At 46.1% G+C, this 26,904-nt stretch overlaps 1 protein-coding gene across 2 annotated transcripts in view; it reads left to right on the plus strand.

Moving 5' to 3' along the window:
- The window catches only part of LOC135378326 (uncharacterized), a 42,140-nt gene that overhangs the window by 6,599 nt on the left and 8,637 nt on the right, over positions 1-26,904 (plus strand). Inside the window, exons 1-3 of one of the 2 annotated variants that reach the window (XM_064611330.1) lie at positions 13,823-14,074; positions 24,005-24,196; positions 24,282-24,407. In XM_064611330.1, coding sequence (XP_064467400.1) covers positions 13,991-14,074; positions 24,005-24,196; positions 24,282-24,407 — 402 coding nt within the window. In that variant the 5' untranslated portion in view covers positions 13,823-13,990. Of the gene's footprint in view, positions 1-13,822; positions 14,075-24,004; positions 24,197-24,281; positions 24,408-26,904 lie in introns of those variants that run through there. The other variant, XM_064611329.1, reaches the window with a different exon arrangement.

Genomic DNA, 26,904 nt, shown 5'->3' on the forward strand with positions numbered 1-26,904 from the left:
TAACCTTGTCTTTGTGCTTTTCCGTGCTTGGTAATGTCAATCTCCTCTAGCACTGCTGGACTTGCCGGTATGGTTACCGGTCCTTTTCTTTTATTGAGGGAATTAACGGAGTGGAATTGGGTTGCCAAGCCATTCCAGGAGTGGGAACTGACCATACCTTTTCATTCCGAGGAATTGAAAGGAATGGAATTATCGCAAATCTTCATTCCTCGGAATGGAATTGGAACGGAATGGGAGACCCCATTCCGCAACTCTGATCAGTATATCATACGTAGGTCTTCCTCGCTTCCCGATTCTCCACTTGAAACTAATGAAAGCCACAGACGATGAAGACAGACTCGCGCCGTTTCGCCCTAAATAGGTGGCATGTAAGGTAAATGGCATGTCTGTGCAAAGGCTTCAGCGGAACTGCTCTTGAACATCTCGTGGCGACGTCATAGCTATTTTTTCTCCAGCAACGGCATAGGAAGATCAGGTCAGTGGGGAGGTTGCGTAAGGCTGTATTTATGGTGGCCTTGGTCATGCTTTCGGAGTCATGGTCGCCTTCTCGGGAATGTATGCGTCACGGAAGAGGGGGATTGAGTAGCGTGAGTGCAGCATAATCAACAAGGCCCCGTGTGATCACCGTGTGAAGGGCAACAAATTTCTGCATGGTTCCAGTCGCTATGCAGCAGCATTATTCGTGGAAAACGAAAGTGACGGAGGTTGTACATTGCAACGTCGGCAAGTTCTCTTCCTGGGTATAGCGCCATTCTTTGTAAGGCTTTCTAGAGACACTGACAAAATGGCGTAGCTGCAAGCTAGCTGGTGGATCAACTCCATAATGTAAAAGCCTGAGTCTGGGCACACAGGCGGACGACACACGACTCAACGGGATCCGGAGGAATCGTCCCCGGTGGAAACCTAGGTTAAAACCGGTTCCTAGGTTAGTTTTCAGAGGTTAGGTTAGTTTAGGCTTGTTTCCGACAGGTCACCATGCGGTTGAGGGGGGCTACCCACAGCAGGGCACGCGCCGTTTGACGAAAACTACTTTTCTTGATACTTTTCTTGCGGGGACGATTTCTCCGGGGGACGTTTTTTTTCGGGGACTATTTCTCCTACACCCGACTCAACAGACACGTTCGCTGGTTAAAGCCAGAGAAGCGCGGTGTTGACGGTTACTCTCTGTAAGGGCACATGGACGAGATAAGGCTACGGAGTCCTAGCTCCGTTCGTTGTATACGCTTTAACAATGCTTCAAACCGATTTCTTCTTCTGCAACTTGTCCGTGGGCAGCACTCTTTGGGTGCGCGAATGAAAACTCCAAGAAGGTTTCGAAAATATGTATGTAGTCCATGGCAGGTCGAGAGAACCAGGGCGTCGTCGCAAGTCCCTTCATCCTGTTCATTATCATTTACCATCTTCAGCTTCATCTTCGCATATCTCCGCGCATTGCGATCCACAGTAACGATCAGGCCGACGCCAGGTTACCAGAGCTCTGGTGATGGAATGTGGTCAGGAGAAGCATTGGTATAGAGGCGAGCGATAAGCCTTCGTGCTACCCGGGTTTGTCCCTTCGGATGGTGCTCGCGCCGGACCACGATGACAATCTTAATACCACCAATGTTAAGCCAACTTCGGCCAGCGAACCCAATATCACCACCACCCACAGTTTCAAACACAACTATTCTATTGGCTATTGAGAGTTTTCTATACTGACAAAATCCCCTTCTGCAAATATCCAAACCACTTCCAGACCACTGGAAGGAAAAAAAAATGGCGGCATGTTTCTCAGGGGGACAGGGCGTCCTGGGCTTATTCACAGGGAACGGATATTTCCCTCATAGCGTCTGAGAAAAACCCGGAGAGCACTGCCGCTGCAGGGATTCTAAACCAGGTCTCCTCTTAATCTCAACACGGAAAGCGACCATCTGATCACTCAGTCATGGGTGTCAGGATCGTTTGAGCTATTCCATATGTGTTCGCTCTGAAAGAGCGCTCCGAAAGGTTCGTTAGAAAGATTCTGCCAAGCACTTGTTTCGAGTTCAAGTAACTTGTTCGGCTCCTTCCCACGCCACAAAAAGGTACTTCGCAGTCTCTGAGAGGGAAAGAGGTTCCAAAACCCTCCACCAGACATTTCCTTTCTGAGAATGCATCGAGGAAGCGCAATTTAATGCCCACATGATATTTGTGCAACATTGTCTTTGTCCGCATATTCCACCGAACTCCTTCCCTGCACAAAAAGAGGACGAAGAAGAAAAGTGACGGCTACGCAACATTCCACCCATCCCAATTTATTTGTTACGTTGAGATCTTTTCGTCGCCATTATCCCACGGGTTAGTACTGACCCGCTTTTCTCGAAACTAAGCCACGACGACCTCCTTGAACTCTTTTGCTGGTCTGAGAGACCTTTCTAACGACACACGCACGTCTTTTCGAACTATGGTAATTAAGTGCACTTCGAAGAAACGGTCTCGGCACAAAAAAATAAATAAAATAAAAGAAAGGAAGGGGATGCTTTGTAAGATAATACTACTTTGACAGCTTCGTTGCCACTTGCCCTTTATGAATCTGAATGTTCTCTGTAACTGAACCAAATTGGAACGCACATGACGCAGGGCACCGCAACTTTAACTGAGGGACACACAAACGACACATGGTTTTGATTATGGATCGTCATCACCAGCTCGCCTGCTTCCTTGTAGTCTTGTACCATTAACTTTGTTTTGTTAACGCTTCTGTCTTGTTTTGGTTGCGAAATTAGACTGATGAATTCCGATCGCCCGCCTGCGTCACAGTGTGATGTTGTGGTTTGACTGTGCGGTATCTACAAGAAAATGTCTGTCTTGGCGCATTATGGCCTAAGCTGCCCTTGCGCCATTAAACCCCGAATCATCATGATCATCAGCAAGAAAATGTGAAGTCAAAGGAAGACTGCCCCTAACTTCATTTGAAAGGAAGATGTCTCTTGAAAGTATGTCAACTTTCTGCGCAGCTCCCCAGTTCCCCACTCTCCCCTATTGTCCCTGGAATGACCTTATTGGTCTCTCTCCCAAATAAGGGGGTAGCAGCTCAAAGTTTGGCGCTCGCATGGTTTCTTCCGAGGACCCATGCAGAGAACGATGCTTGTCTTCGAATACCCCCTTATTTCTGCCTTGTGAGTGGACATACACTTGGTCACGTGATCTGTCCATAACCCTCTCCCTTTGCGCAGACAAAAACTGTCGTAGCGAACGCGTAAAGCGTTTCCTTGTGAAAGGGAAAGGTTAACAGGAAATGCACGGACCGGAACAGCACTTTTCCCTGGACCCTAAGGTCTTAGCGCTGCTATGAATATTCATAATAGGAAACGCTGTTATAGTTACTTCAATCGCAATCGCCTAGGAGTGAGGGGCAACAGTTAGCTAGTCATAGTAACGAGGCATAGTCGGGGTCAGCAGCAGCGGCGGCGGCTGTTTGTGAGAGCAGGTAGTACTTTGGCCTTGTCGTATAGTGTATAGTTAAGGGGCGGAGCTCAAAAATCATCGTCGTCGTAATATATTTATTAACGTGCCCACGAACAGCCAAAGCCTTGGTTATTATATAATAATAAATAAAGTTGTTATAGTTAAAGTTCACAACACTTCGGAAGAGAGCTCGCAAAAGTGTCGCCACAAAAAAGAAAACCACAGAGATCGCGGCTAACATCTTCGCGGCTCCGGAACGTCCCATATCGCCGTACGAAACATTGCTTTCATCGTCCCTATTTTTATTTGAACTTGCGATAATAAGCTCTACTCCCTCTGTCAACCTTCCTTTATCTGGAACAGCTTTTTATCGCTCGACATGTCGCTTTTATTGCCATATCTGCGAAAAAAAAAAGTGTAATAATCGATTTCCTAGGTTTTAATACCGAAAGTACTCAGTTTCCGAAGCGCGTAGACTCGATGAGAAACAACGTGTCGTGTATATCGACGACTTTAGGAAGAACTCACTTTTATTTTTTTCTTTCTTGTGGTAATATTCTTCATGAACTCTTTGGTCTCTCCTTTTGGAGGTAAGGATGTCGGTGAAATTTCATCATATCATAAAGCGACACAACAACAACAAAAAATCTCTAAAGTATATATAGAGAAAAACATGATGCTCTATGAAATTATTGTCAGAACAGGGTCAAAGCTGTAAGCGAACATCTACGCCCAACTAAAAACAGGGACCGCTTCACATGCAACCTGCAAGGCAGCGGATCATACAACGTGACACACCTGCATATTCATATGGGGGGGGGGGGGGGGGTAGCGCCACAAGGAAAACAGCTACAAAACTTTCTGCCCTGTATTGCTCGTACGTGCTTCTTCATATGCTATCCTCATCCACTTGCACTCCAGTTGACGCTGCTCCATAATGTGGGACTTGGACCAACAACAGCATACAGACAAGAGCACGAGCCCGGCTAATTATACCGACACACTTATTGGCCACATGTTTTCATATCTCGCCATTCACACAGCCCTTAACGCATAATCAATAGCAGACCTTTCCTTTCAATAAATGGATATCCCCCCTCCCCCCAGTCGCGATTAGCCTAGTTCTAGAGCAAAAGAATAAAGGAAGCCCAAAAAAGACTAAAGAAGGTCTCATTAACGAGCGTCTAGTTTGTGCTAGCCGTCCATGACATTCCTCACTTCAATTCGTCGCGCAATTCCGATCGAAACATCAGCATAATTTCTTTTAACCAAACTTAATGAAAGGACAGTGGCACTATGAGACCATATTGCTTTAAATGACAAGTTCCGGAGAGACGCGTAGCCAGTGCTGCCATGGAATAGTTTCCGCTCGACGAAGCCCGCCCACGCAGCCAGTGAGGGCTCGTCTTCGGGTCCCAATTACGCTGTTGAGTGAGTAGGCTTTCTCTCCACCAATTGGCATTCATTGCACGAAGCGACTAAACTTCCTTTTGTTTTTCTCCGCGGAAGGCGCTTCGTGATGCGCTTATCTGCTCGTAGGAAGAGTTTCAAGAACAGCGCACACGCCTCAGGAACGCTGCAGTGGAAGTGACATAAAATGGCAATGTCTGCGTAGGAAATAAAACTCCATGGGGAATGGCAGAAAGAAGTACAGAATATCATATATATAATTCGTGACTTTACGTCGTCAGACAACTGTAGGAATGATATACTATGTCACGCATTACTACTGGTTGCTGCGTCATCTGTTCGACGCGGGACACAGAAGAATAACCATACAGTAAACGTTAAAGTAAATAACAGTAAAGGTTCTCTCACGATGAAGAACTCTCGAAGAACGGTTATCTTTCGGTATGTAAAGTTATAACTGCAGATGCGAATATATTTTTGTTTTGCTTTCCAGTCGTGTATGTTATCTTCATCACAATATAGCCTACATGATACACGCTAACCACTGTGTAAAACGTTGGTATTTGTCAAGCCTTGCGAAGATTCCTCCTACATTCGACGGCGACTTCTTTCCAGCTCCCACCATAGAGAGAGTGACAGACATTTTCGACAAATCCTATCCTCTCGTCCCCCTTCTATTCCACGTGAACCGTTGGTGGTTTGTTTCATTACACGCTTTAAAAAGGGGGCGTGATTCCGCGGTCACTCCCAATCAGCGAATGCTGGCAGTTCATATATATATATATATATATATAGTTCACACGAACGAGTTATCTCTGGGAACGAGACTAACACGCGACCGAGAGTCCGAGAGTAATGCTGACGAGGCCCATACGAGAATTTCGTTGGTTTATGGGGCGATTGGAGGCATGTTCCGCGTATAATGGGGTAGTGTACTGTTCTCAAGCGGTGAATCACCCCAGGCCATAGTCATGATTTATTTGTTGTTGTTGTTGGAGGCATACGTGTTCATATTAATTGTCTCTAAATAATGGTTTTCCCCTACGCATTGGCTTTTTCCTAAGCAACTAGCATCTCGGTGATTGGGAATAATCTTTCTCTGTCAATGCTGCATTAAGCAACACACACGCCTTTTCGACACGCTTTAACGCAAGAACTTTCGCTTATCCACCGCAGCTAATGATATCCAGTACCAAGGAGTCTTTCGCGCTGAAGCATTTCGTGCCTCGTTCCCCATCCTGTGTCTAACACACCCGGTGCGTGGGTATGTGGTGCCAAGGACATTGAGAACACCTCTGCGTGTCATGTAGTGATGGCGCATAAGCAGCTCTCATCGGTACGTGTATGCTTCGATCATGCTTTGAAATTTCAAGTCGTTCAAATAGAGCCCTGCAGTACATTTGCCTGTCCGCGAAGCTAGGACGCCAGTGGCGTTTGTTTCGGCTACTTGCATAGTTTATTTATTTCGAGAAAGATTCTCTTTGGAAGCCCAAGCACACTCTAAGGGGAAAATATGAGTGAATGAAGGAGTAATTGCGGCTTCTAGTCCCCTGTACTGCAACTGCCCCCCCCCCCCCATTTAACCTCTGAAACCCTGAAGTTTACTCCCCCAGCAAGAAGTCCCTGAACTTCGCATAAACTTCCGTGTATTTAGTTCTAAAACGGAGTAATGGCTTTGACAATGCATGTACTCCCTAAAAGGAGGAAAATTACTCCTTCGTTCTTTTACAGTGTACAGAATGCGCAAATAAAATTCAAATAAATATTCAAATAATGCGCAAATAAATACTCACATTGGGGGAGGGGGGGTCAGCGCTAACAGCGGACAGAATCTTATAAAATGGGGAAACACTTTTTTTTTTTATTGCAATAAATAGCTATATGTTCTCAGAGCCATTTATAGGAGGCTACATACAGAGGCTCTGTATGTTCTAGGCAAAGTGGGCCACCTTATGGCCGCTCTAGGAATCTCCTGAGACGTTGTCTTCATTAATTTTGACTAATTAACTTTTTAATTTTGAAAGATAGAAATTGGGCGCAATAGCAACATCTGCTCCTTTCGGTGCGCTATAATGGCGTTGCCGTTTTCAGAAAGATGATCGAGCCAATCGTGAGTTTTAGTACATCGTACGCTATCGCCTTTGCGTACGTAAGGGATAGCGTGGTGGTCCTGCGCACTGCGCGCAGCTCATGTTTTGCGCGTGCGCAGAACCACCAACTCTATCCCTTACGTATACCCAAAGGTGACAGCGTACGATGTACTAAAACTCACTATTATAGCGCAAGAAAAAGGCCCACGAAAAAAAAAAAAAAAACTGCAGATTTTTTTTAGGTCATTCTTGTCACCCCGCTTCTCTGAACCCTCAAAAGATGGTGACCTGGCGATACGGATTTCTATGAAGATATCCGCAGAAGGGCTCTTCGTTCGATCCAGAGCGTATTATGCCGATGGAATTCCTCGGTGCAGGGCTACGGACATCGATGCGGTATAAGTGTCTTGGACAAGTCTTCGCCATCTGGCTTCTGTCTTTATTTGAACTATTTTAGAAACATTAAGTGCCGGAAGTGCGAGGGTAGCATGTTTCTGGACAGTTCACCCGCCCAGCGTGCGCATGGCGTGACTTAGCCTAGCGTATCACCATCTTTTTAAAACTCCTCGACCTCCTAGACTCCTAGCTATGAGTAAAATCTTGCAGCGAAAGAGAGGACGGAGACACAACGGTAGAAACACACAACAGCGGAACTGCAGCGTCTGCAGTTCCGCTGTTGTGTGTTTCTACCGTTGTGTCTCCGTCCTCTTTGGCTGCAAGATTTTACTCATGGCTATGTACCAACTACCCCAAATTTCTACCTTGGTGTAGACTCCTAGACCTGTTGGTAGATGTTCGTATCAAAAGAAGCGCTAAAACAACTAAACAAGACACACGCCGCATTGCGTTTGTGCGCTGTCCGTTTTAGGGTTTTTTATTGATACCTCACCCCACCACCATCCCTCTCTCTGGTACACTGCGACCACTCCAACAGAGGGGAGAGAGGGAAATCCAATGTATAATCTGACGTCCCCCCCCCCCCCCATTAGATCCTCTACTGCATTCGTACTTCCAACTATACTCACAGCTATATACTTCCATATGGTTGAAGGCTATCCCTGTGTATAGTAACTGGCAGGCTTTCTGTGGAAGAAAGAAGGGTATGGCTTGGATAGTGGATCAACTGTGACTCGCACAAAGTTGAACACCAAACTTGATGCGTATACGTGCAAATTACGATTTCTTGAAGCGCTTCAACGTAAGCCATTGAACTTCGTAGTCTGACCATACGTGCAAGGCTCAATGGTGAGCGTCAAAGCACAATTAAAAGATCACGGCGGATGACTGCAAAACTGTCTAGTCATTTGACAGGTGGCGGTAGTGATGGAACTGTTTGCCGTAGTCGGAGGTGGGTGGGGGTGGGGGGGTGGGGATTGTGCGTCCTGTGCTGACTTCACAGCCGGCGCCTCCCGGCCTCTGCGCATGCGTGTAGACGATTTGCCCGCCAACCAGCGCCTTCCTTTAGGATAAGGAGGCAATGAAATTTAGAAGGACGAACGCAACAATTACCGTGTATTCACGAGAGCAACATCCACATACAAATATTCCATAGTGGAAGAAAAGGTAAACAAACTGCTCGTGGGGCGGAAGTCCCGCCGCCGTCGGAATATCGTGGGTGGCGCGCCGCACACATAGCAGACGACACCATCGGCCCATTCGTCTGCTACAGAATATCTTGAGGCTGAGCCGCGGGATCTTTCCAGGATATATAGAAGAGCACGAAAAGACATGACTACGTTAAGCACTAGCGCTCACGTGGCAGCAGAAATCTTCCGTTGGAGTATTCTGGGGAATGTCGGTTGTACACGGTTAAAGTGCCGGCCTAAATCTCGTGTCTTCAGAATCCTACCGAATTTATGCCATCGCAATCCACGTGTCCCACGCCCATGTCGCGCAAACAGCGTAGAATTATTTCCTAGTTTTGAGAAGTACATGGCGTCATGGGTTGCTCAGTCTAACAAAGCGTCTGGCAACATTGCTTCTCGAAGGTCGATTTCCGTCTCCTCACCACAGCTGCTGGTAGCGCTGGTAGTCTTCCAACGCGTGGGCCGGAGAGCGGAGACTCGCGCTGCTGCTGCTAGAAAACGAGAACAGACGCCAGACCTCCCGGTGACATCACCTAGTTTGGGATAATCTGAAACTGTATAATTTTGCAGGATGTTTTCGACAATTCGTGCAAGCGCATAACATTCACTGACGGCATTTCGAAGAATGGCAGTTGACGAAACGGCTGTGGCATTCGAATTCACACCCTCCGACTTCCGATCAGAGATGTGACACCGTGCTAGCTACTCTCTCATCAACGGACCAAGCCACGCTAGGAACCAAGAGAATGTATTGAGTGTGAATGCCTGTCTGGGTTTCCTAGTCATCTCTGATCGGAAGTCTGAGGGTGTGGATTCGAGCGCCGCCACTGCGGTGTCGTTTGATCAATTGCCATGCTTTAATCGAGGTTCCTTCGGGATGCTGCAACCATCTAGCGTAAAGAAGACAACCGCGTACAGCTAGTTGGTGATACTGAAGCATTGACAAACGTTGAAAAACAGGACGCTCAGGAGTGTGCCTGTGCCTCTTACTTCTATTGCTTTTTCTGTAACTACCAAGATACTGCTTACGTATACAGCTATACTTTATTACGCATACTTTTTCTTTTGTTCGTGCCAACACAGACGTCGTGAAGCGAAATGAAGCTACAAACACCAGAGGAACTATTTGTTTGACCTGAGCCACTTTCGTAACTGAAGCACATTACACTAGTTCATTCAACGCCAGTTGAGTCAACTGCAGTTGAGCTCCGCTGCGATTACGTGCATCCTTAGTTCTCATCAACGATCCCAATGTCGCCTGGGATTGCCCCGGAGTCTTACCTGGACACTCTGTCACTTTGAACTATCTTACCTGTCCTGCCAAGAGAAAAGAGAAACTCGTACTTTGCAGTGGACTGCTTGAACATAGCTCGAATGTTGCTCTGCTTGCACTTGTGCGCACATAACATCTTGAGCGCTGAATTCACGTTACAAACAGCAAGAAAAATCACCGTCTCCATGTTTTATCATTGTCATGGCGCAGTATGACCTCATGAAACATCAAATCAAATCCGATCAACGATCCCAATGTGTTCGAATGTGAGGTTCGTAGCCCACCATGTACTCTTTCTGCTTTTGTATTCATGCCAACTGTGTGCCTTCATGTAACGCTCGTAGGGGCCCTTGATGTATCCTCATCAACAAAACCAAATGAAATACAAATAAATGAAACATGTAAATTATAACGTCAGCGCCAACTGTACGGGATGGGTGCTCTAAAAGATCAGTCAGCCACATTTTCGCACGTGACGCTACACCTAGCTACTTGACAGACAAACTTCCGCTAAACACACAGTGAATAATTTGTACCAGTGAAACGTACGAAAAAATCGTGGTTACCAGGCGCTGCGTAACAAAATAAATACGATCACGCTACCTTTCGTCTTCATGCATTTCCTATGCGCTATACCGATGCAAATACGGCGGGCTGCCAAGGGTTTGGTGCAGCTCCCGCCTAGGGGCGCTAGCGACGTGGAAGCCGAAACAAACTGATGTCGCCTAGCGCCCCCAGGCGGGTGCTATACACAGCCATCGGCAGAACGCCGTGTTTACATCGGTATAGCGCATAGGAAATGCATGAATACGAAAGTTTGCGTGGTCGTATTTATTTTGTACACAGTGTTTGGTAACCACGACTTTTCCTTTGGTTTCTCTGGCATAAATTCTTTACTCTGAGGCAGCGGAAGTCTGTGCGTCAAGTAGGAATCGCGCCACGAGCGAAAATGTGGATGACCTTTTAGAGCACCCACCCTGTACTTCACATCTGAACTGCAGCTGAGTTTTCAATTGCGCTCTTCGGGGGAAATATGATGACCCGATGATATCCCGTTAAAGTGCGGAAAGGTTTATATAGGTGAGACTTCCCATATCTAACAAGTATAGTACATTGGGGGACATTTGGCCATGTGTGTTGGCTGCGAAGCATTATTTACTCATGCGAAGATTATTTTTAAGAGCAGTAAATCAGGTTGTCTGTTGTTGTTGTGTAGCGGGAGGCGGTAGAGATAAGAAAAGCGGGTTCAAGTTGTATCAGCAACCCTTGTGTGTTCTTTTCCAGTAAGGTGATGAACTTTCTGGTGACCTAAGTACTGCCCGGCAGTTCGGGAATGTTCTGGAATGGAAGGAGAAGGAAGGGACAGGGTATTTTTGTGTTATAAGCGGGGATGCTTCGCAAATAAGTCTTTGCTTGGCAGTCAGTGCTGTGTTTGTCTCGTTTTTTGTCCCTTTCGTTGTCCCCTCGCACTGGGGGTTCTTATCGTTTTTAGAATGATGGCCCGCACACGCGTAGTCTTTGTTGACGTCTCAACCGCTCAGTTGTTTTCGCAGACATCTGGATCAGTTTTTTTTTTTGTTCTGTTTTTCAATACGGAATGCATTCTACAAATGGGGAGCGAAGTGAGACAAAGCGTATGTCTGTCTGTCCGTGGCATCTCCTGTGAAGCGTGCTTTCACTGCAACGGCTCAATGTACACAGGAGAAGTAGCCAAGCAGTATGTCTCCCCCACGCTCTCATAGGCGAGCAGACTTGATAGGTGGTGCGCTGTTGTAGCGGAGTGTGAGGATAATGAAACAGGCATTTCGGGTATGGTTTGATACAAGCCTCTGATGTGCGGTAGTGCATTCCAATTCAAACTAATGAAGTCTTAAGCATGGTGAGCAAGAGAGCAGCGATAAATGGAGTGAGGCTCGAGCGTGTGTACTTACTTCAGCCATCACAAACACATTTTCTGCATCACTGGTTCAAGCAGTCCCGAAGCGCAACTCATATACAGCACCGAGCGAATTGCGAGACGTTTCAGTGGCAGCGACTCGCAAGAGTACTTCGCCATCCGGCATTCTGCCGTACTCCGTACGAAGATTTGGTCGGGATAACCCAAGGACCCCTGTATGTTTTTTTTTTTTTTTTAAGGTAATGCTTATACGTCGGATCAACTCCTCGAAGGATACCCCTGCCTATCTTTGAAGCAAGCAACAGGACACAACTTTGAGAGCGATGAAGAACGTGTTTCGTTTTTTTTTTTTTTTTTTTTTTTTGCTACATGCTACTATATTCGTAATCTAAATACGTATTCTAACGACACCACTTATCTGATTTTTACTTAATTTACACGCAAAGGATAACAGTCTCAATGCTTTCATGATCCATACTGCACGTGTTAATAAACATATTTTGTTTTTTATATATTTACAAATATCCAACACACTTTGTGTTGCCTGCACATTACAGAAAAGTGAAGGCCATCTTATATTACTTCTTCCGACTACGAAAAAAATTATTTACGCAACGAATCTGCAGTAGACCTAATAATGACCTTTGCTGCTCCACCAGCTATCTGGGTGCGAATACACATCCCGTCTGGAATCATTTCACAAAGGTTGTGTCTGAGGCCGTACGTGTCAAAGCACGATGGAGAGCACTGTGCCGTCCTGTTATGTAAATCATAAAGGTCCCATACAATTAGCTTAATTGTACAAAGTATAGCATGAATACAGAGTAAAATAAAGTTTTATGTACCGATTTTGTGTTCTAATTATGGTCACCTTTGAAACACCGCAGACAAGCAGACCGTACTGATGCGAACTCCTTACTAGTCTAACCCTGTCGCGTCTTACGTTCCCATTTTCTTGTTCCCATCATTCGCATCATCTTATGCTATAGTTGCTCACAAGCAATCTGGGTTCAGGAGGGTCGGACATGTCTGGGAAGGCCGTTCGAAAGGCCCAACAGATGGAGTCGGCGAAAGTTTGAGCCCAGACTCTAATAATTTAGCTAAATTGGCACGCGGAAAGCTTTTTTTTTTTTTTTTCGCTGACGCTGTAACACTTTTCTGAGGAGCCAACACATTAGAGTTTAATAATGCGATATTCCCACATCTCTGAAAGTGATGGCAAATTTGTGATGATCTCAATGGGGAAGAAAAAGAAGACATTTGCGCCGAGAATTACAAAACTGACATGTGTATCAAACGAAGCGAATGTGGCTAGAAATCTTGCCAGAATATTGCCGTACTGCACGATTTTGAAAATGCACGGGGAGCTCCATAGGCTTCGAAAGTGTCCAAATAGGGCCCCGAAGTCGTTTATGAGGCGCTGTTTTTTTTTTTTGTGTTTTCTTTTTTCCTTTCTTTTTCTGAGTCTGAGACTTGCGGAAGCATAACGTCGAAACAGCATTGACTCGTTACATACAAACATTCCATCTGAACCGTTTCGGGAACATATCACCACCTCATATTTTTCCAATCAGTTCCAGTTAGGTTTAGAAGAGAAAAATTCGGTCACGTTCAGTGCCGGCTCACGAAAAATGGCGTTTTTTACCGATTCGCAATTCGGTTCCAGCGTAAGGTTCACTATCCCGGTCACAACAGAAATCGCATAGAGTTCGTTCGAAGTGACTTCCACCGTATAGTGGACTCAACGGAAGTTCAAGCAATGTGGTTGAAAGCGGTAGCGTGACGCGGTTATAAAATTGTTGATGCCACAGAAGATTCCACGGTAGAGGCGAAGCTGCAGCACTAAGTATAGGACTGACATCAAAGCACCAGGCTCGTCCTATACCGGAATACTGTTGCCTGGGGGGGGGATCGGGCTTTCTATCTGGATGATGAACAAGCGGGACCGCCGAGATGTGGGCGGGGTCAGCCTGTGAGTCCACGCACACTCTGGCAGATATGAGGGCGCTGCTATAGCTAGCGGCACTTTCTTCCAAGGCCAGCCTTCTCGTTTGGGGTTGCGTGTTCCGCTTTGGTGCCCTCTTTCCCCCTCCGCTGTTTTGGTGCGTTCTTTCATTTCGGTTTGGTTCTCCTCGCACTTTTGCTCTTTCATCGCATTCCCTAAAAGGCGCGCCCACCAAGAAGAGAAAGCGAGGAGGAACTCTCGGTGTCCCTCGGCGGAGGCCCGCGCACGCACACACGTTTCGGTTTTTGACGCTGTTTGACGGCCTGCTTTGACAACGTTCGACTTTTTGAACTCGGCGCCACCATGTCTCACACGAGGACCACCATCCGCATCACGAAAAATGATGACTGCTGCAGCGTTCCGGGACTTTTGAGGGTCACCGAAACGGTGAGCATTTTGTGGCGTTGCGCTTGGCTCTTGTGGGGCGCGGGTGACTGAACCTCCACCACAACGCAACTGGTGCGCGGACGTTATCTTTGGCTATATGAGCGAATAGGTTAGGTTTGTGTGGATCAGTAAGCAACTTGTTTCGTTTCTGGAAAAATGCTGATCAGGTGAAAATGACCAGTAAATTAAAATTTCTCCCTGCGGGGGCGGCGCCGGCCCATTAATGACCGATGGTGTCCGTAACCTGACATGCACTGTGATATTTAAAGTAGACGGCGCCCCATCTGGTGACTGTAACATGAATGTGGGTTTTGACAGTTGAGGTTTCGCGCGATGCTGGCGCTTCCCCAACCTCCCACCTGTACAGGATGTACAGGATACGGTAGTGATAAGTCCCTGCTTGAGCTTTCACGTTGAACGGCTGTCATTCAGCGAGAAAGTCCTAGCAGGCGTGTGTGCTATATGCGATATTCGCAACACTCGCGAATGTGTTTTTGTATTTGCTTGTTTGTAGTACCTGGAATGAACGCGTTCCAGTCAATGCGGAATGATTGAAAACGTGCAAAAATGAAGTTTACAGGCGCTAAACATCCGATGTGCATGGTAACGCCTGTCAGCACCAACACGCAGTACTAAGTTCATCGTCGTAATGGTCTGCAATGATCTGTCATGTGTTTTCGTTCACCGGTTCCTTGGCTCCCCCAAGACAAGAAGACGCGCAGGGCTTTCGTGCGTATATAGTACTACGCCATGCGGACTATCATGCACGAACTGACATCGTAATATGTTTTATGTTGCTTCGTCCTGCAGCAAGATTTGCGTTCTTTCGTACTGTTTCGCACTTTTCCTGGCCGGGGACGTTTTCATCTACACCGCATTGACAATGAGAAGCAGCTATCGGAAAAGATCGATGGTGTATCGCCTCGTTTTTACTTTTTTTTCTATTAGATTCCGTGTTGTGCGTCGGCGGCTGGTATGCTATTCACAGGGCACAATACATACATACGTACAACAGCAACAAGTACATGATTATCCATGTTTATAATTTATTTTTCATTTATTTTTCAATTCCATTCAACAAAGACGTGATGACGATGTTACGCGGTGTTTCGCCACTTGGGTTGCGGTGATCATATCCCACTACCTGTGAGTTAGTGTGAAGTTGTGTGGAATGTACGCCTACGCAGGGTAGGCGAACTATACCGTCCATCCTGTAGGCCTGTTGTCGTTGTAGGAAGCACACAACTGAACTGAACTCGTTGAAGAGTACATCAGCGCTGGTGTTCCGGATACATACACATTACAGATAAAAATTCCGTCAGCGTAGATTCGGCAAGTTTTCTGATTATTCTAATAATTTATTTTCCGCCATAAGTGTAGGGGAGGCATGAGGCGAAAAGCGGAATAGAAGGCGAAAGTCGTATCGCCCTCATTGTATAGATCATGGTCATGAGATGTCCCACGTTATAAACCTGAAGTCTGATTTCATCGCGGACAGCTAGAGACAACAATCGGTCGAGGTGGATACGAAACTCGCATGTATTCCTCATAAGCAAAAAGAGTTTTATGCCTCTATATCCTATAACGCAAATTTATAAATATCGAAGTGTATAAACGGATATGTTGAGCAATTCCCCTTGCGGGCCGAGCCGTTCGCTGTACTTAGTTCGTATTATGGTTTATATGGCCAGCTGTCGGGCGGGAGTGCCCAGTCACGTCACGGACGTAAAACTGTCGACATGTTAGTGTTTATTTACGGAACAGCTTCTGAGGTCCCTCGTCGTCAGGCGTGACCGCACGCTTCTTTCTCTCTCCCCCCCCCCCCCCTCCTTCTCATCGTAAAAGGCTTCGTGGTTGGCACCGCGCCAAGCACACGATACCTGTAGAAGCGTAGCGATAATTTATTAAAATTGATTTCACAGTAAGTTCGATTAACTACACATCAAACCCAATAAAGTAAATTCGAATCGGCTCCAGTGGTCAACTCGGGTTCTGTCCTTTGTTATTTACGTTCAAGTACCAGACTGTACAAACAACATACGAGTATTATTTCCAGCGGGCGCATGAGTGATAATACACGCAATGCCTCCAGAAAAAGTATCGTCCTCCCCTAGCCTAAACGTAGCTGGCGCATATCAGTGGACAGGAATTGTATCTTTGCACAAACAGTCGCCGTTTCACTCAAGCTATGCCCGTTTTTTGGAATTTGGTTAGACACTTCAATTTGTGAATTTGTGGCATTGAATTATATATATAAGAATTTATTACATTGCATTATATATATCAGAAAATTTATTACATTGATCTGATGGTATGTACTGTTGGGGGACACGGTTGTGTGAAATAAGCACCCCGTGGTTTACACCCTTTGAAACCCCCAGGTTTTGCGAGACTATTTCGTTCGAGTAATAAACACGTGCAGCATAAGGTCCATCTTCCAATACAATATTGACGCAACAATTTCAAGTCCAACAAAGAAAATATGGGCTGCGGAACTACTGACAGACGATATCAGACAACCGTGTCCCAAACAGTACAATGAAACCAGTGAATTATTATTGCAGAAAATACGTGTGTGCGAATGAGAGGTCTCCATTTACGCGTTTAATTTTAATTAAGTCTTATTTTTGCGGCGCGTTTTCAACGGATAATAGTGCGACGTATTTTCGAGGAATTTTCGGAGGCAAGCAATAATGACACACTGTCTCGATACGAAGGCAGCTTTCGACGGTATGCTTCCAGACCGAATATTCAAAAACGAACATAAACTGAAAACAACGAAGATAAAGAAGTAATGTTGGAAACCGCTGCAGACGTGCCAGAAAACAAACTAAAGGGTGCGAAGTTACCTTTCACACGTTGACAAAATTTCGCGAAACAGCGAATTTCGTCTCAAGTTTATGAGATGTTGCCTTGTCCGTACAAATCCGTAGACCGTCCTGTCAACTACGTATATGAGCGAGCTTGTACGATAAACGTTTGTGCAACGGCCAGGTGTTCGTACGGGTCATAATTCTTCGAGGCGAACCCATCTCAGGGGGCCTCTTCTGTAATCCCCAGGTTGTTTCTGCGATCCCCACGTGATATAGCCTCCTCGAGGAGTAAATCGGAGTGGGATGCGCAATTACCGGGTTCGTGCTGCACGAGATGGAAGAGGACCATCTGGCTTTTGGATCGTCCCTCTCTCCGCTTCGCACATCAGGCGTTAGCGATTTTCAGACTTCAGATCGTACCACTTACACGAGAGAGCTGCAGGTGACCGGAAGAGATTGGAAATATACAACGTGCATTTTTAGACCTTATTCCTTTTTGAGGGGGGGGGGATATGTTTATTATGAAAAAAAAAGGAAAGGTCAGCAAGACGGTGGTCACTTGCTATTCCGAAAAAAAGGGAAAGAAAATGAGAAGAAGAAAAGAAGAGGAAAAGGGCAAAAGAAAAGAAAAGGAAGAAGACATGCTAACCATAACATGAAACCAAACTTTATATATACATATATATATATATATATATGTGCAAAATGTAACTAAGGGACTCGGAAGCTTTAAGGGATTGGTACGAGACTACAATTTATCACATTTTAAAACTCGTAAAACTAGACTATGGGGAAATTGGCATTACATAAAGGAGTGAACGTTTCGACGACAGCGTCGTCTTCAACCGGACTGAGGGGTACAATACTAGGAACTACTACTAGTGAACTAGTGAACAGAACAGAACAGAACTAATACTAGTGAACAGAGATGGGAGAGAAAAAAAAGTGTACACGTGATAGGGCGCTCCTCATAAAGTTTTCACAAGAGCTTCGTCCCCGGGGAAAACTTTATGAGGAGCGCCCTATCACGTGTACAGTGCCAGGAAATAAACACGTCCACACTCATTCACTCTCTCACACTGGGGGTAAAGGAAAGCCGCTTCTTTGAAGATGCGCAATAAACCAAATAAAGAAAAAAATGGCGCTCCTTCACGAATTTTTTGCGGACGATCTACCGAACGGATTTTTGTTCTGAAAACTGTTTTGGTATCTGGTGACCGAAGAGATGAGATGTTCTCATTGGAGCAACTTCGTAGCTTTTATAATTAAAAAGTTAATTATTGAAAGTTAATTAAGACATTGCCTTAGGAGTCTGTTAATGCCCCTCTAGGGAGTGCCCTTCAGCATATGCTATATTGTAATTGATTTCATCTCGAAAAAAGTGATTGATATATTTTAAAAGATCTGTTCACACTTAGCGTGGACACCCTGTATATATATATATATATAATGGCGACAGTGTTGGTAATTTCCTCAGCAGAAGTCCACGACGTGTGATGATTTACAGGGGAGCAGTTAAAGTGATATCGCGTTTCCAGCAGTAATCTTCGGAATGTCAACTCATCTGAGAAGCGACTGACGTCAACAGGAGAGAATGTTTTTCTGCGTCGCACGTAATGCAAAATTCGCTTCTGATGTAACGTTCATGTTACTTCGCGGATAAGTTGACATTCTGGCGATTATTGCAGTAAACGCGATGTCGCTCTAAAGGGGCACTCAAGTGCAACAATTTCTCCTCGCCGAATCAAAGATGGCGTCACTTTGACATCAACGCAAAAGGAGCGGGACTCATTCGTGCGTCGTTCATGATTTATGAACGAGAAGAAACTTGCAGTTTACCCTTTCCCTCTCCTTCTCAAGAAGACCATTAATGCGGAGCAGGCTCTGATTGGTCTTCTCAAAAGATTTGCCCAATCATCGAGCGAGATCGTTTGAAATGGCCAATCGGAAGCTTCTCCGCATTGTCGCGGTTCTTGATAAGGAGAGGGAAAACGTAGAAAATTTTGCACTTTAGGGCCCCTTTAAGCGCGCTCATGGAAATCGTCGGATGTCGCGGACTTCTGCTGAGGAAGGCGTGAAAGACAGTTTTGTTTTACATTTATACGGTTCGCATGAAGCCCCCTCAGAAAGGAACGCATCGTCAATGTCTGTGTGAATACATCGTGTATACGAAGTTGAGTGATTCCTCGTCATTAAGAATTATTGTCACATAGTAGAATGAGAGAGATAGAGAGAGTGAGAGATTGAGAAGAAAACAAAAAATGATATTGGCAGCTCTGGTGCAGCCAGAACACTTAATGTATAGGGCAATGAGGTTGTGGTCTGTTCAGATAAAATGGTGTAAATGCAGGCTAGCTGGTGGGTGAAGTCTGGTAAACAAGCCTGAGCATGGGCACTCAGGCTTGTTTACCATGTTGTCTCTATTCGTATAGTATATGCCAATCTAGGACGTTAGGGCATATATTATGTATTTAAGACAAACTAACTCTATTACACGTCCTTCGCATGAATTCCACACATTTTGTCCAACAGTATGGACGGAGATCTGTGCAGGGTTTTCATCTCAGGTGGAGTGTTGGAATTGCTTAAGGAGGGTGTGACTTACGTACCATGCCGGCTTTCCGGGCTTTTTTGCTCCTTTTGGCAGGCATTTTTAAGGGGAGATCTTTCTGGGGGGGTGCTGGGAAAATCCCCGGTCCGTGAATGCACATACTGTAACTTTTTTTAAACTGGTCAACGTCTTTCAACCCGTAAGTTTCTAGGTTTTTGGGCTCGCAGCCAAGAAGAAAAGCCGATTATCTCACATTCGAACATTATAGTAACGACGCGGTGGTGTGGTTTCATTTTTGCTCTTCATTTTCTTCTGCACTATACTAGTACGTTCCTTGAAGTTACCGCACGAAGAAAGAGAGCCTCATTTCCTCGCTGCCCCCTCTGTGTTCCATTGTGGAACGCGAGATCAGTCACCAGAATATCGTGCAACTCGCATTACCCGCAGTGTCATTTGCGCAGAAGGCCAGACAGCCATTTTGTGAACACGTAATATGCTTCCAAGCAATCGTTGGCATTATCGTCAAGTACGCTCTGGAAACACGTATTCACAGTTCCGTAAATGTAGTGTGTAAAAACACTTCTACTCGTTTTCCTTTGCAGAACAAGGCTAGCAACAGTTAAATTATACAAAGCGACCACACCTGACCTTGTGTTGGGATATGCACAGAATGACACATTTTCAACTGGCGCAAAGACAAATGTCCCCTGCTACATGTTTGCATGTGGGTCAAGCGGACTCGTAAATACGAAACGTATAGTAGTATAGCTGGGGCCAATGGAACAACCAAGGACGGATACAACTCTTAAGCGTCACAACGGCCTGTTGCGTACATCCATTTACAAAATGGCGGTTGACAGAAAGAACACCAGCACTGGAACGCGAACCCACATTCTCTTATTTACCGGCATCAGCTGAACACATTGCGCCTGCCACGGAAATCATGGTGTCTGCTTCCCGATATCCAAGTTGCGCGTTCAAAGCTGCAACTTCGTCAGCAACTTGGCGATGTCGTACAGGTCGGACCGTTTGATCTCCAGTCAGAGGTACTGCAGTTGCCTCATGCTAGCAACCCTGTCATAAAAACCTCCAAGTCTCGCTCGCATCCACAGGGACACTCTGCACATCATCTCTTCTTACAGTTTCTCTGATATTCTATCATCGTAAATTCGCTCTTTTTTTTTTTTTTCCTTTTCTTTCTTCCTTTTTTTTTTTTTTTTTTTTGACAATTGACTCTCCATGACGTCGACTAGTGTTCGGATGTGAATTAGCGCAAGGCTTTCGGAATGAGGTCAAAACGCTCGCCATCATTGACGCACGAGTTACGAGAATTCGCTTTAGACTGTAGGTGTGAGACTGTGTATTGTCTTGCGCGTATAGGTCATTGTTGGCATAGGCATTGACTTCGCTTCATCGCGTGTGAAAAGTTCGCCCGTGCCGGCGGTTCCATGAAAGTTATCGTTTCATCGAAATGAAGAGATGGCAATGAACAGATTGTTAATAACATTAATTACCGAATCGTGCAGCAGTAACGATATGGGAGCCATTGTTTTGATGTGAGCTATGCTGGGGCGGTGACTGGTGCGAAGGTTGAGAGTAAGCTAGGGAGTTGACGTCATTGTTTAGGAATGTTCGTTCGATTAAAGGAATCAGGCGTAGAAATATGCTCATGGCACCTGGGAAACCTAACCCTCATGAATTGATATGTGTATAGGTCATCGTACCAAAAGAAAAGAAAAGAAAGAAAAATGAAGACTTCAAGAACCTCCCCACAAAAGAATTTTGTAAAGGGAATAGTTGCTTCAATATGAAATAGGTCTTTCAACATAGGCTGCGTTCCAATACCCCGTTTAGTCGACTGCCTAGCGGTTTAACCGGAAGTGCCGTCATGTTAAGTCTCGTTCCAAATCTCGCCAAGTCCGCTATTCAGTCGGCTACCGCCTAGTGCGCATCGATGCAGTCTAGTTATACGCCTGACCATCTGACAGCCGGGATGGAGACGCGCGTTGACGGTACCAGCGTGCCCGCTGTTTCTGCTGGCTTTAAATGTAAAGTTGCACATAGTGGTGTGTTTTTTAAAACTGCGTGTAAAGTGGCAACACATTTTTAGTTGTGAAGGCGACAGTTTATGCACGATGTCCTACAAACTTAGCGCATTAGTCCTGGTGCGCTTGCGCCGTACGCATTTCTTGCGTGAGCAAGACTAGGCTAGGCAAGCCTGTTCCAATAGTGACAAGCAAAGGGGTCTACTCAGCTGCCTAGTCAGGCGGCTTCGCGGGCGCGAGGTATTCGAACGCATAGTTTATTTACTGACATCACCCCGTCTAGAGGGCACTGAGTACCTTGGCGAGACAGGCGAGACCGCCACCATGATCAGGTCAAACTGTCTGTCTCTGTTTTTGTTCGCTGTCATGTGCTATTTAGAAGACTATCAACGTCAACAACACGGAAATTACTGGGATATGGTGCACGTAATAATCACAGTACAAGAACTTGGGGACACCAAATGAACGGTGAATACGTGTGTGAAGGTCATGATGATCGGGACCTGCATTATGGCGGCAAATCCACCAGCGCCAGTGGCGTTTCCTTGGGTGACGTCATGTGAATAGACCTTATTACTACATATGAAGTTCACAATGCCTAGTGTCATCCCATTATGATCTCACCATACCGAAGCGCGTCATGAAATCTAGGGGCCTCAATACGGCTGACTGTCTGTGGAACCTGCTCTATTAGGAGCGTCTCAGCACGCTGACTTGGACGGCTCAATACTGCTGACGTGAACTCAGGACGCTGACAGTCCACGGCTTTTAGCACAATCTGGTATACGTCGAAGAGTAGCATTACCATCGGCTGACCCAAATCTGTTGGCAGCACAGGGGTGATATAAACCCGCCATTTTTGTAACTACCCTCAAGCGGGGACTTTTCGCAAATCTGCCATCTTGTCCTGGTCACACGTCGCCATTTTGAAGTCATGTGACTTTGTTTACATGCCATACTAGCGTTTGCCGAGATATTCCCGTTGGCATAAAGCCAAGAGTTGAACGTAGTTTGCCAGCGTTATCTGTAAGGTGCTTCTTCCGCGACATGGTAGCCTATTTCTCCTCAGTTTAAGTAAATCGCATCGACTCAGTGTGCCATAATGCCGGGTATAGTCATCGCATCTTTGGAAGTGGTCAACAGTACGAGGCCTCATATATAAAACTGCGCGTTTAATGCGAGATTTTCGGATGAAAATAATTACCGAGGTCGAAAAACGCCCGAAACTGTGCACAGAAACAGTAAGCGCTTTGTTTACAAACGATTTTGCAGCCGATCACGGGTGCGGCCATCTTTAAGGTGACGTGTGCCTTGACGTTTGCTGTGACGTGCGACCAGGACCTGTCCAGAATGCATTGTGTTCGCTCATCACGCTTTCATCTATGGAGCAATACATTGGATGCCACCCCTGTGGTTGGCAGTTCCATTCAGTGGTTGTAATTCCAAGCAGTGCAATGACCGTGTGTTCGCACGTGCACCATTCCCTAGAATACTCCGGCGGAAGATGGGCTAAACGTCACGTCTTTTCGTGCCCTTCTAACAGTGGGGAATGATCCTGCGGCTCAGCAACAAGATATTCCGTAGCAGACGACAGGGCAGACTGTGTCGTCTACTGTGGGCACAGTACTCCACTCCCGTTATTCCGGCGCCGTGCGAAAACTGAAGATAACGCGCGACAGAACTTCCGCCTCGTGAGCAGTTTCTTGGTTTTTATTCCACTAGAATATTCCGTAATGATATCTCTCGAGAGAAAACACTGTGATGGTACCATGAACTGAAGGCAAGTTTTGTTCAGTAACCCAACACAGGTTCACGCAGCCGCGTTTGCCTAATTATGTTTCGACAGAAAGCCTTGAAACGAAACTGTGGGCATTTGAACGCGTAGGTGCACATGAAGCGCGCTTTCGGATATACAAACAGGGGAAGGAACTGACCTTGCGTCGTTTCAAAGTGGTTTCCTGAGTTATGCAACTTGTATTTTGCAATGGGCGTAGATGGCAAAAACCATCTTGCGACAGTCATAGTAACTGTATTGCGACAGGGCGACGATGATACGAGGGGTTCACTGCTGGTGCGCAGAGTCTTTAAGAACATCTGTTTGCTTGAAGTTTGTGATTCTGAACGTGGTTTCTAAGGAAAAGAAGTGTGTGATGTGATGTGACAGAAACAAAAAAAAAAGGGGGGGGATTTAAGTCACGACAGAGTCAGACTGGCTACCCCAGACCACTTAGCCGCAGTTAGTGGAAATAAATAAAAAGAAAATAAGGAAGAGAAGTAAAAACTCGCTTCGTACTAATTGTCCACTTCCCCCGCGTATGTCTTTACTGCGTTAGACGTGCTTGCGGATTCCCAAGTCCCACAGAGGGTAGCTGCCAAAGCATGTTTGATCCAGTTTGCCGACCAGACCTCTCTAAGGAAACAGAGCAACGTGCGTGGGGTGGGATATATCTGACCGTAGACTATAAAAATAGCAGTGTATGGACTCTTCCAGCGATGTTGACCACTATACATATTCACGTAGGTATTCGGTGGAATATGTCTGGGACTAATGCTGCACTACACCAGCTCCAAGGGCTACAGCAATTTCCACATGCCCGGACATGAGATGTACTTCCTGCTGACTGCATTTGGTTGTCTCCTCTGTACATTCTTACTCCTCGTCGCGTCCTGCTGGTCCTTTACCTCGTCCTCGCTTCTCGCAAGAACCTCCTTCGTAAGTGATGCGACATGTCCAAAAATGTGTGCGTTACATCTTCGTATTACGTAATATTACACTGTATACACGCATTGTTTTTCAGGAAATCCTGTTCCACCTCGTGGCATGTGCGCTTTACATGGCAGCTGGGATCACCCTTCTCACGAAGACTTTGGACAACAAGCGGCTCTACAGCGACGAACACTACAACGCTCGGATAGCAGCTGCTGTAGGTTTTTCTGAATGACGTCTTCCTTTTCCCCTGGTCTTTTCTAGGTTCGTTCCGGTGGGGTCGTGAGCTCAAAAGTAAGGTATCCCATGGCACCACCTAAACATCGGCGCGTGATCCCCGATACAGCTGAAAGCATGGCGCTAAAAATACTGAAAGTCTTTGGTTATGCCTACTGGAAAAGGAAATCCGGTGATTTTTATCCGAGGCATTATTCCACGGTTGAGATTGATCGGGATGAACTCGCTTACTTTCCAAGAAACGAGCACTGATGCGAGCGAGCTGGTTTGGATTAAACGTAGACATGATGCGGAAAAAAAGACAGGACGATGACAGGCAGGGCTGGGCACGATACCGAAAAAAAGTACTTATCTTCGATACCGATACTCGATACCCTAAAAAATTGTATTTCCGATACAAGATACAGAACCGAAATTGATTTTCGGTACAGGTACTCGATACTGCATCGTCGATACTTCGATACATCACTGAAATCCCAATATAATAAGGCTGGTAATATGATTAGATCTCCATCAGACGATGTGATAGTAAAATATTTCCCATCCAAGATGGCACACCGGAGTTCGTCAGCCATAGCTGATACTTCATTTCTTAGTTGGCCGTTGTGAATTGTGAGCTGTAGAACGGGTTACAGTGCTCAAGCTAAGCCGGCGGCTATACAGACGTGGAATTCACACTTTAAGTGAAGTGGACGTGCTCTTGCGCACTGAGCAGGGGGACATCGGGCAGCGCAGTTCCAGAAGCCGTGAGGTTGGTCCTCTGTAAGGCCACTATAGATGACGCCGAGCGTTTTCGGCGCGCCTGCCGTAGAAAGAGACGGAAGAGATTTTTCTGGAACAAGCTAGAAGCCGCGCGCGTCCCTGAGCACGGCCCAGGGCCACCTCTCCCGGCTACCTTGACGATGGAGCGCGCGCGCGGACGTAAGCTTCGAGCGAATTTATGGTCGACATGCCTACGCCGCTGTGGCCTGGCTTGTACTACCGCCTGAGCGAGTGCCGCCGACCGTAAGTCTCACAACAGCCTCAATATTTGTGTCGTCCCTAATTGTTGGTCTGCCTCGGCCAAATCTCGTTGTTTACGTCAATATTTGCGTCTTTTTTTAGTATCGAGTATCGTTAAAATACACGATACACTAAAAATGTATTTTCGATACCGATACTCCGATACTCTGTTTTGACACGCGATACCTAATACCGATACACAAAATGCATCAAAAGATAGTATCGAAGATACATGTATCTTCGATACTGCCCATGACTGATGACAGGACAGGAAGAGCAGAACTACTCTGTCAGCGCAAAGAAAGTCATGGGGGCGTTTGGTGAAACGCACGGCGGGAACCTAACTGTCGTTATTGAAATGAAGTGGCTATGCCGCAAACGCACGTAAAAATGCTTGCGGGCGGGCTCTCGCCACAGCTCGCAAAAGTGTGAACGAACGCAACGGGGAACATAGATGGACACGGAAACGCTGTCTTTGTCCGTCCGTGTTTCCTGTCGCGTTCGTTTACCATGCTTACATAAAAGAAGCATGAAGGGCTCAAAAAATATGTCAGGAGGCGTCGAAATCAGGATTACAAGGCCTGGGACATACATTGGAACAAAAAGTACAAGTGGAGCGCGTGATCCTGTGACGTCACGACTTCTGCCCAATAGTGAGGTAGAACGCCCCCCCCCCCCCCCCCTCTTTTTTTTTTTTTTCCTTTTGGCGGCTGTATTTGAAGCCGCGCATCTCGCGTCTGACACAGCAGTCGACCGGTCGCCTTGCCCCCCGCTGTGGCACAGACGATTTCCAATGAAGGCGCTTGGATGATCTGACGTCGTAACACGCCAGAAGCAGCTGGGAGATGATGATGATGTTGATGGTAGGAGAAAAAATATGAATATGTGATCTGGGAGAGTGCGTCTCCTCTGCGCGCGTTCTTGCAAACTAGTTTTATCAGGAAATGCTTCCAAAAGGAACTATTTTGCGTGACAGTTCCTGAAGGTAGTATGGACCTTGTCGCGTTACTCTAAAACTACCGGTCTCCGTGCGTTCTTTAGCCTCGTTTCCGGCGACGACAGAATAGGTGTAGACTGTCAGAATCGCTTCCTCCCATTGGGATGAATGCTGGTGGATGTCGTCTTTAATGAGTATGACTGACGAGAGCGACAACATTCCACATAACTAAGTCATACGGTAAACGTCTGAGTAGCGTATCAGTGTTCCTATCAGTGGATCATAAAGGAAACGATTAGGGGAAGGTGGGGCAAGATGAGACAGAAATTTGAGCATGTAGTTTTTATTTATCGTGTTTTTCAAAAAACTAGCCGTAGGCACATTCTCAGGAGTCTAGAGCTTCTGACCTGTAAATGCAGAATGGACGTACCCGGTCTAAAATAAATATAGCACAAGAAATTCAAAAATGCAGATTGTCTCATCTCGCCCCAACGCTCGAGGCCAGACGAGACATTACGTGGGGCAAGACTAGACACGC

The sequence above is a fragment of the Ornithodoros turicata genome, chromosome 1, assembly GCF_037126465.1.
Source record: "Ornithodoros turicata isolate Travis chromosome 1, ASM3712646v1, whole genome shotgun sequence".
NCBI classification, from domain to species: Eukaryota; Metazoa; Arthropoda; class Arachnida; order Ixodida; family Argasidae; genus Ornithodoros; species Ornithodoros turicata.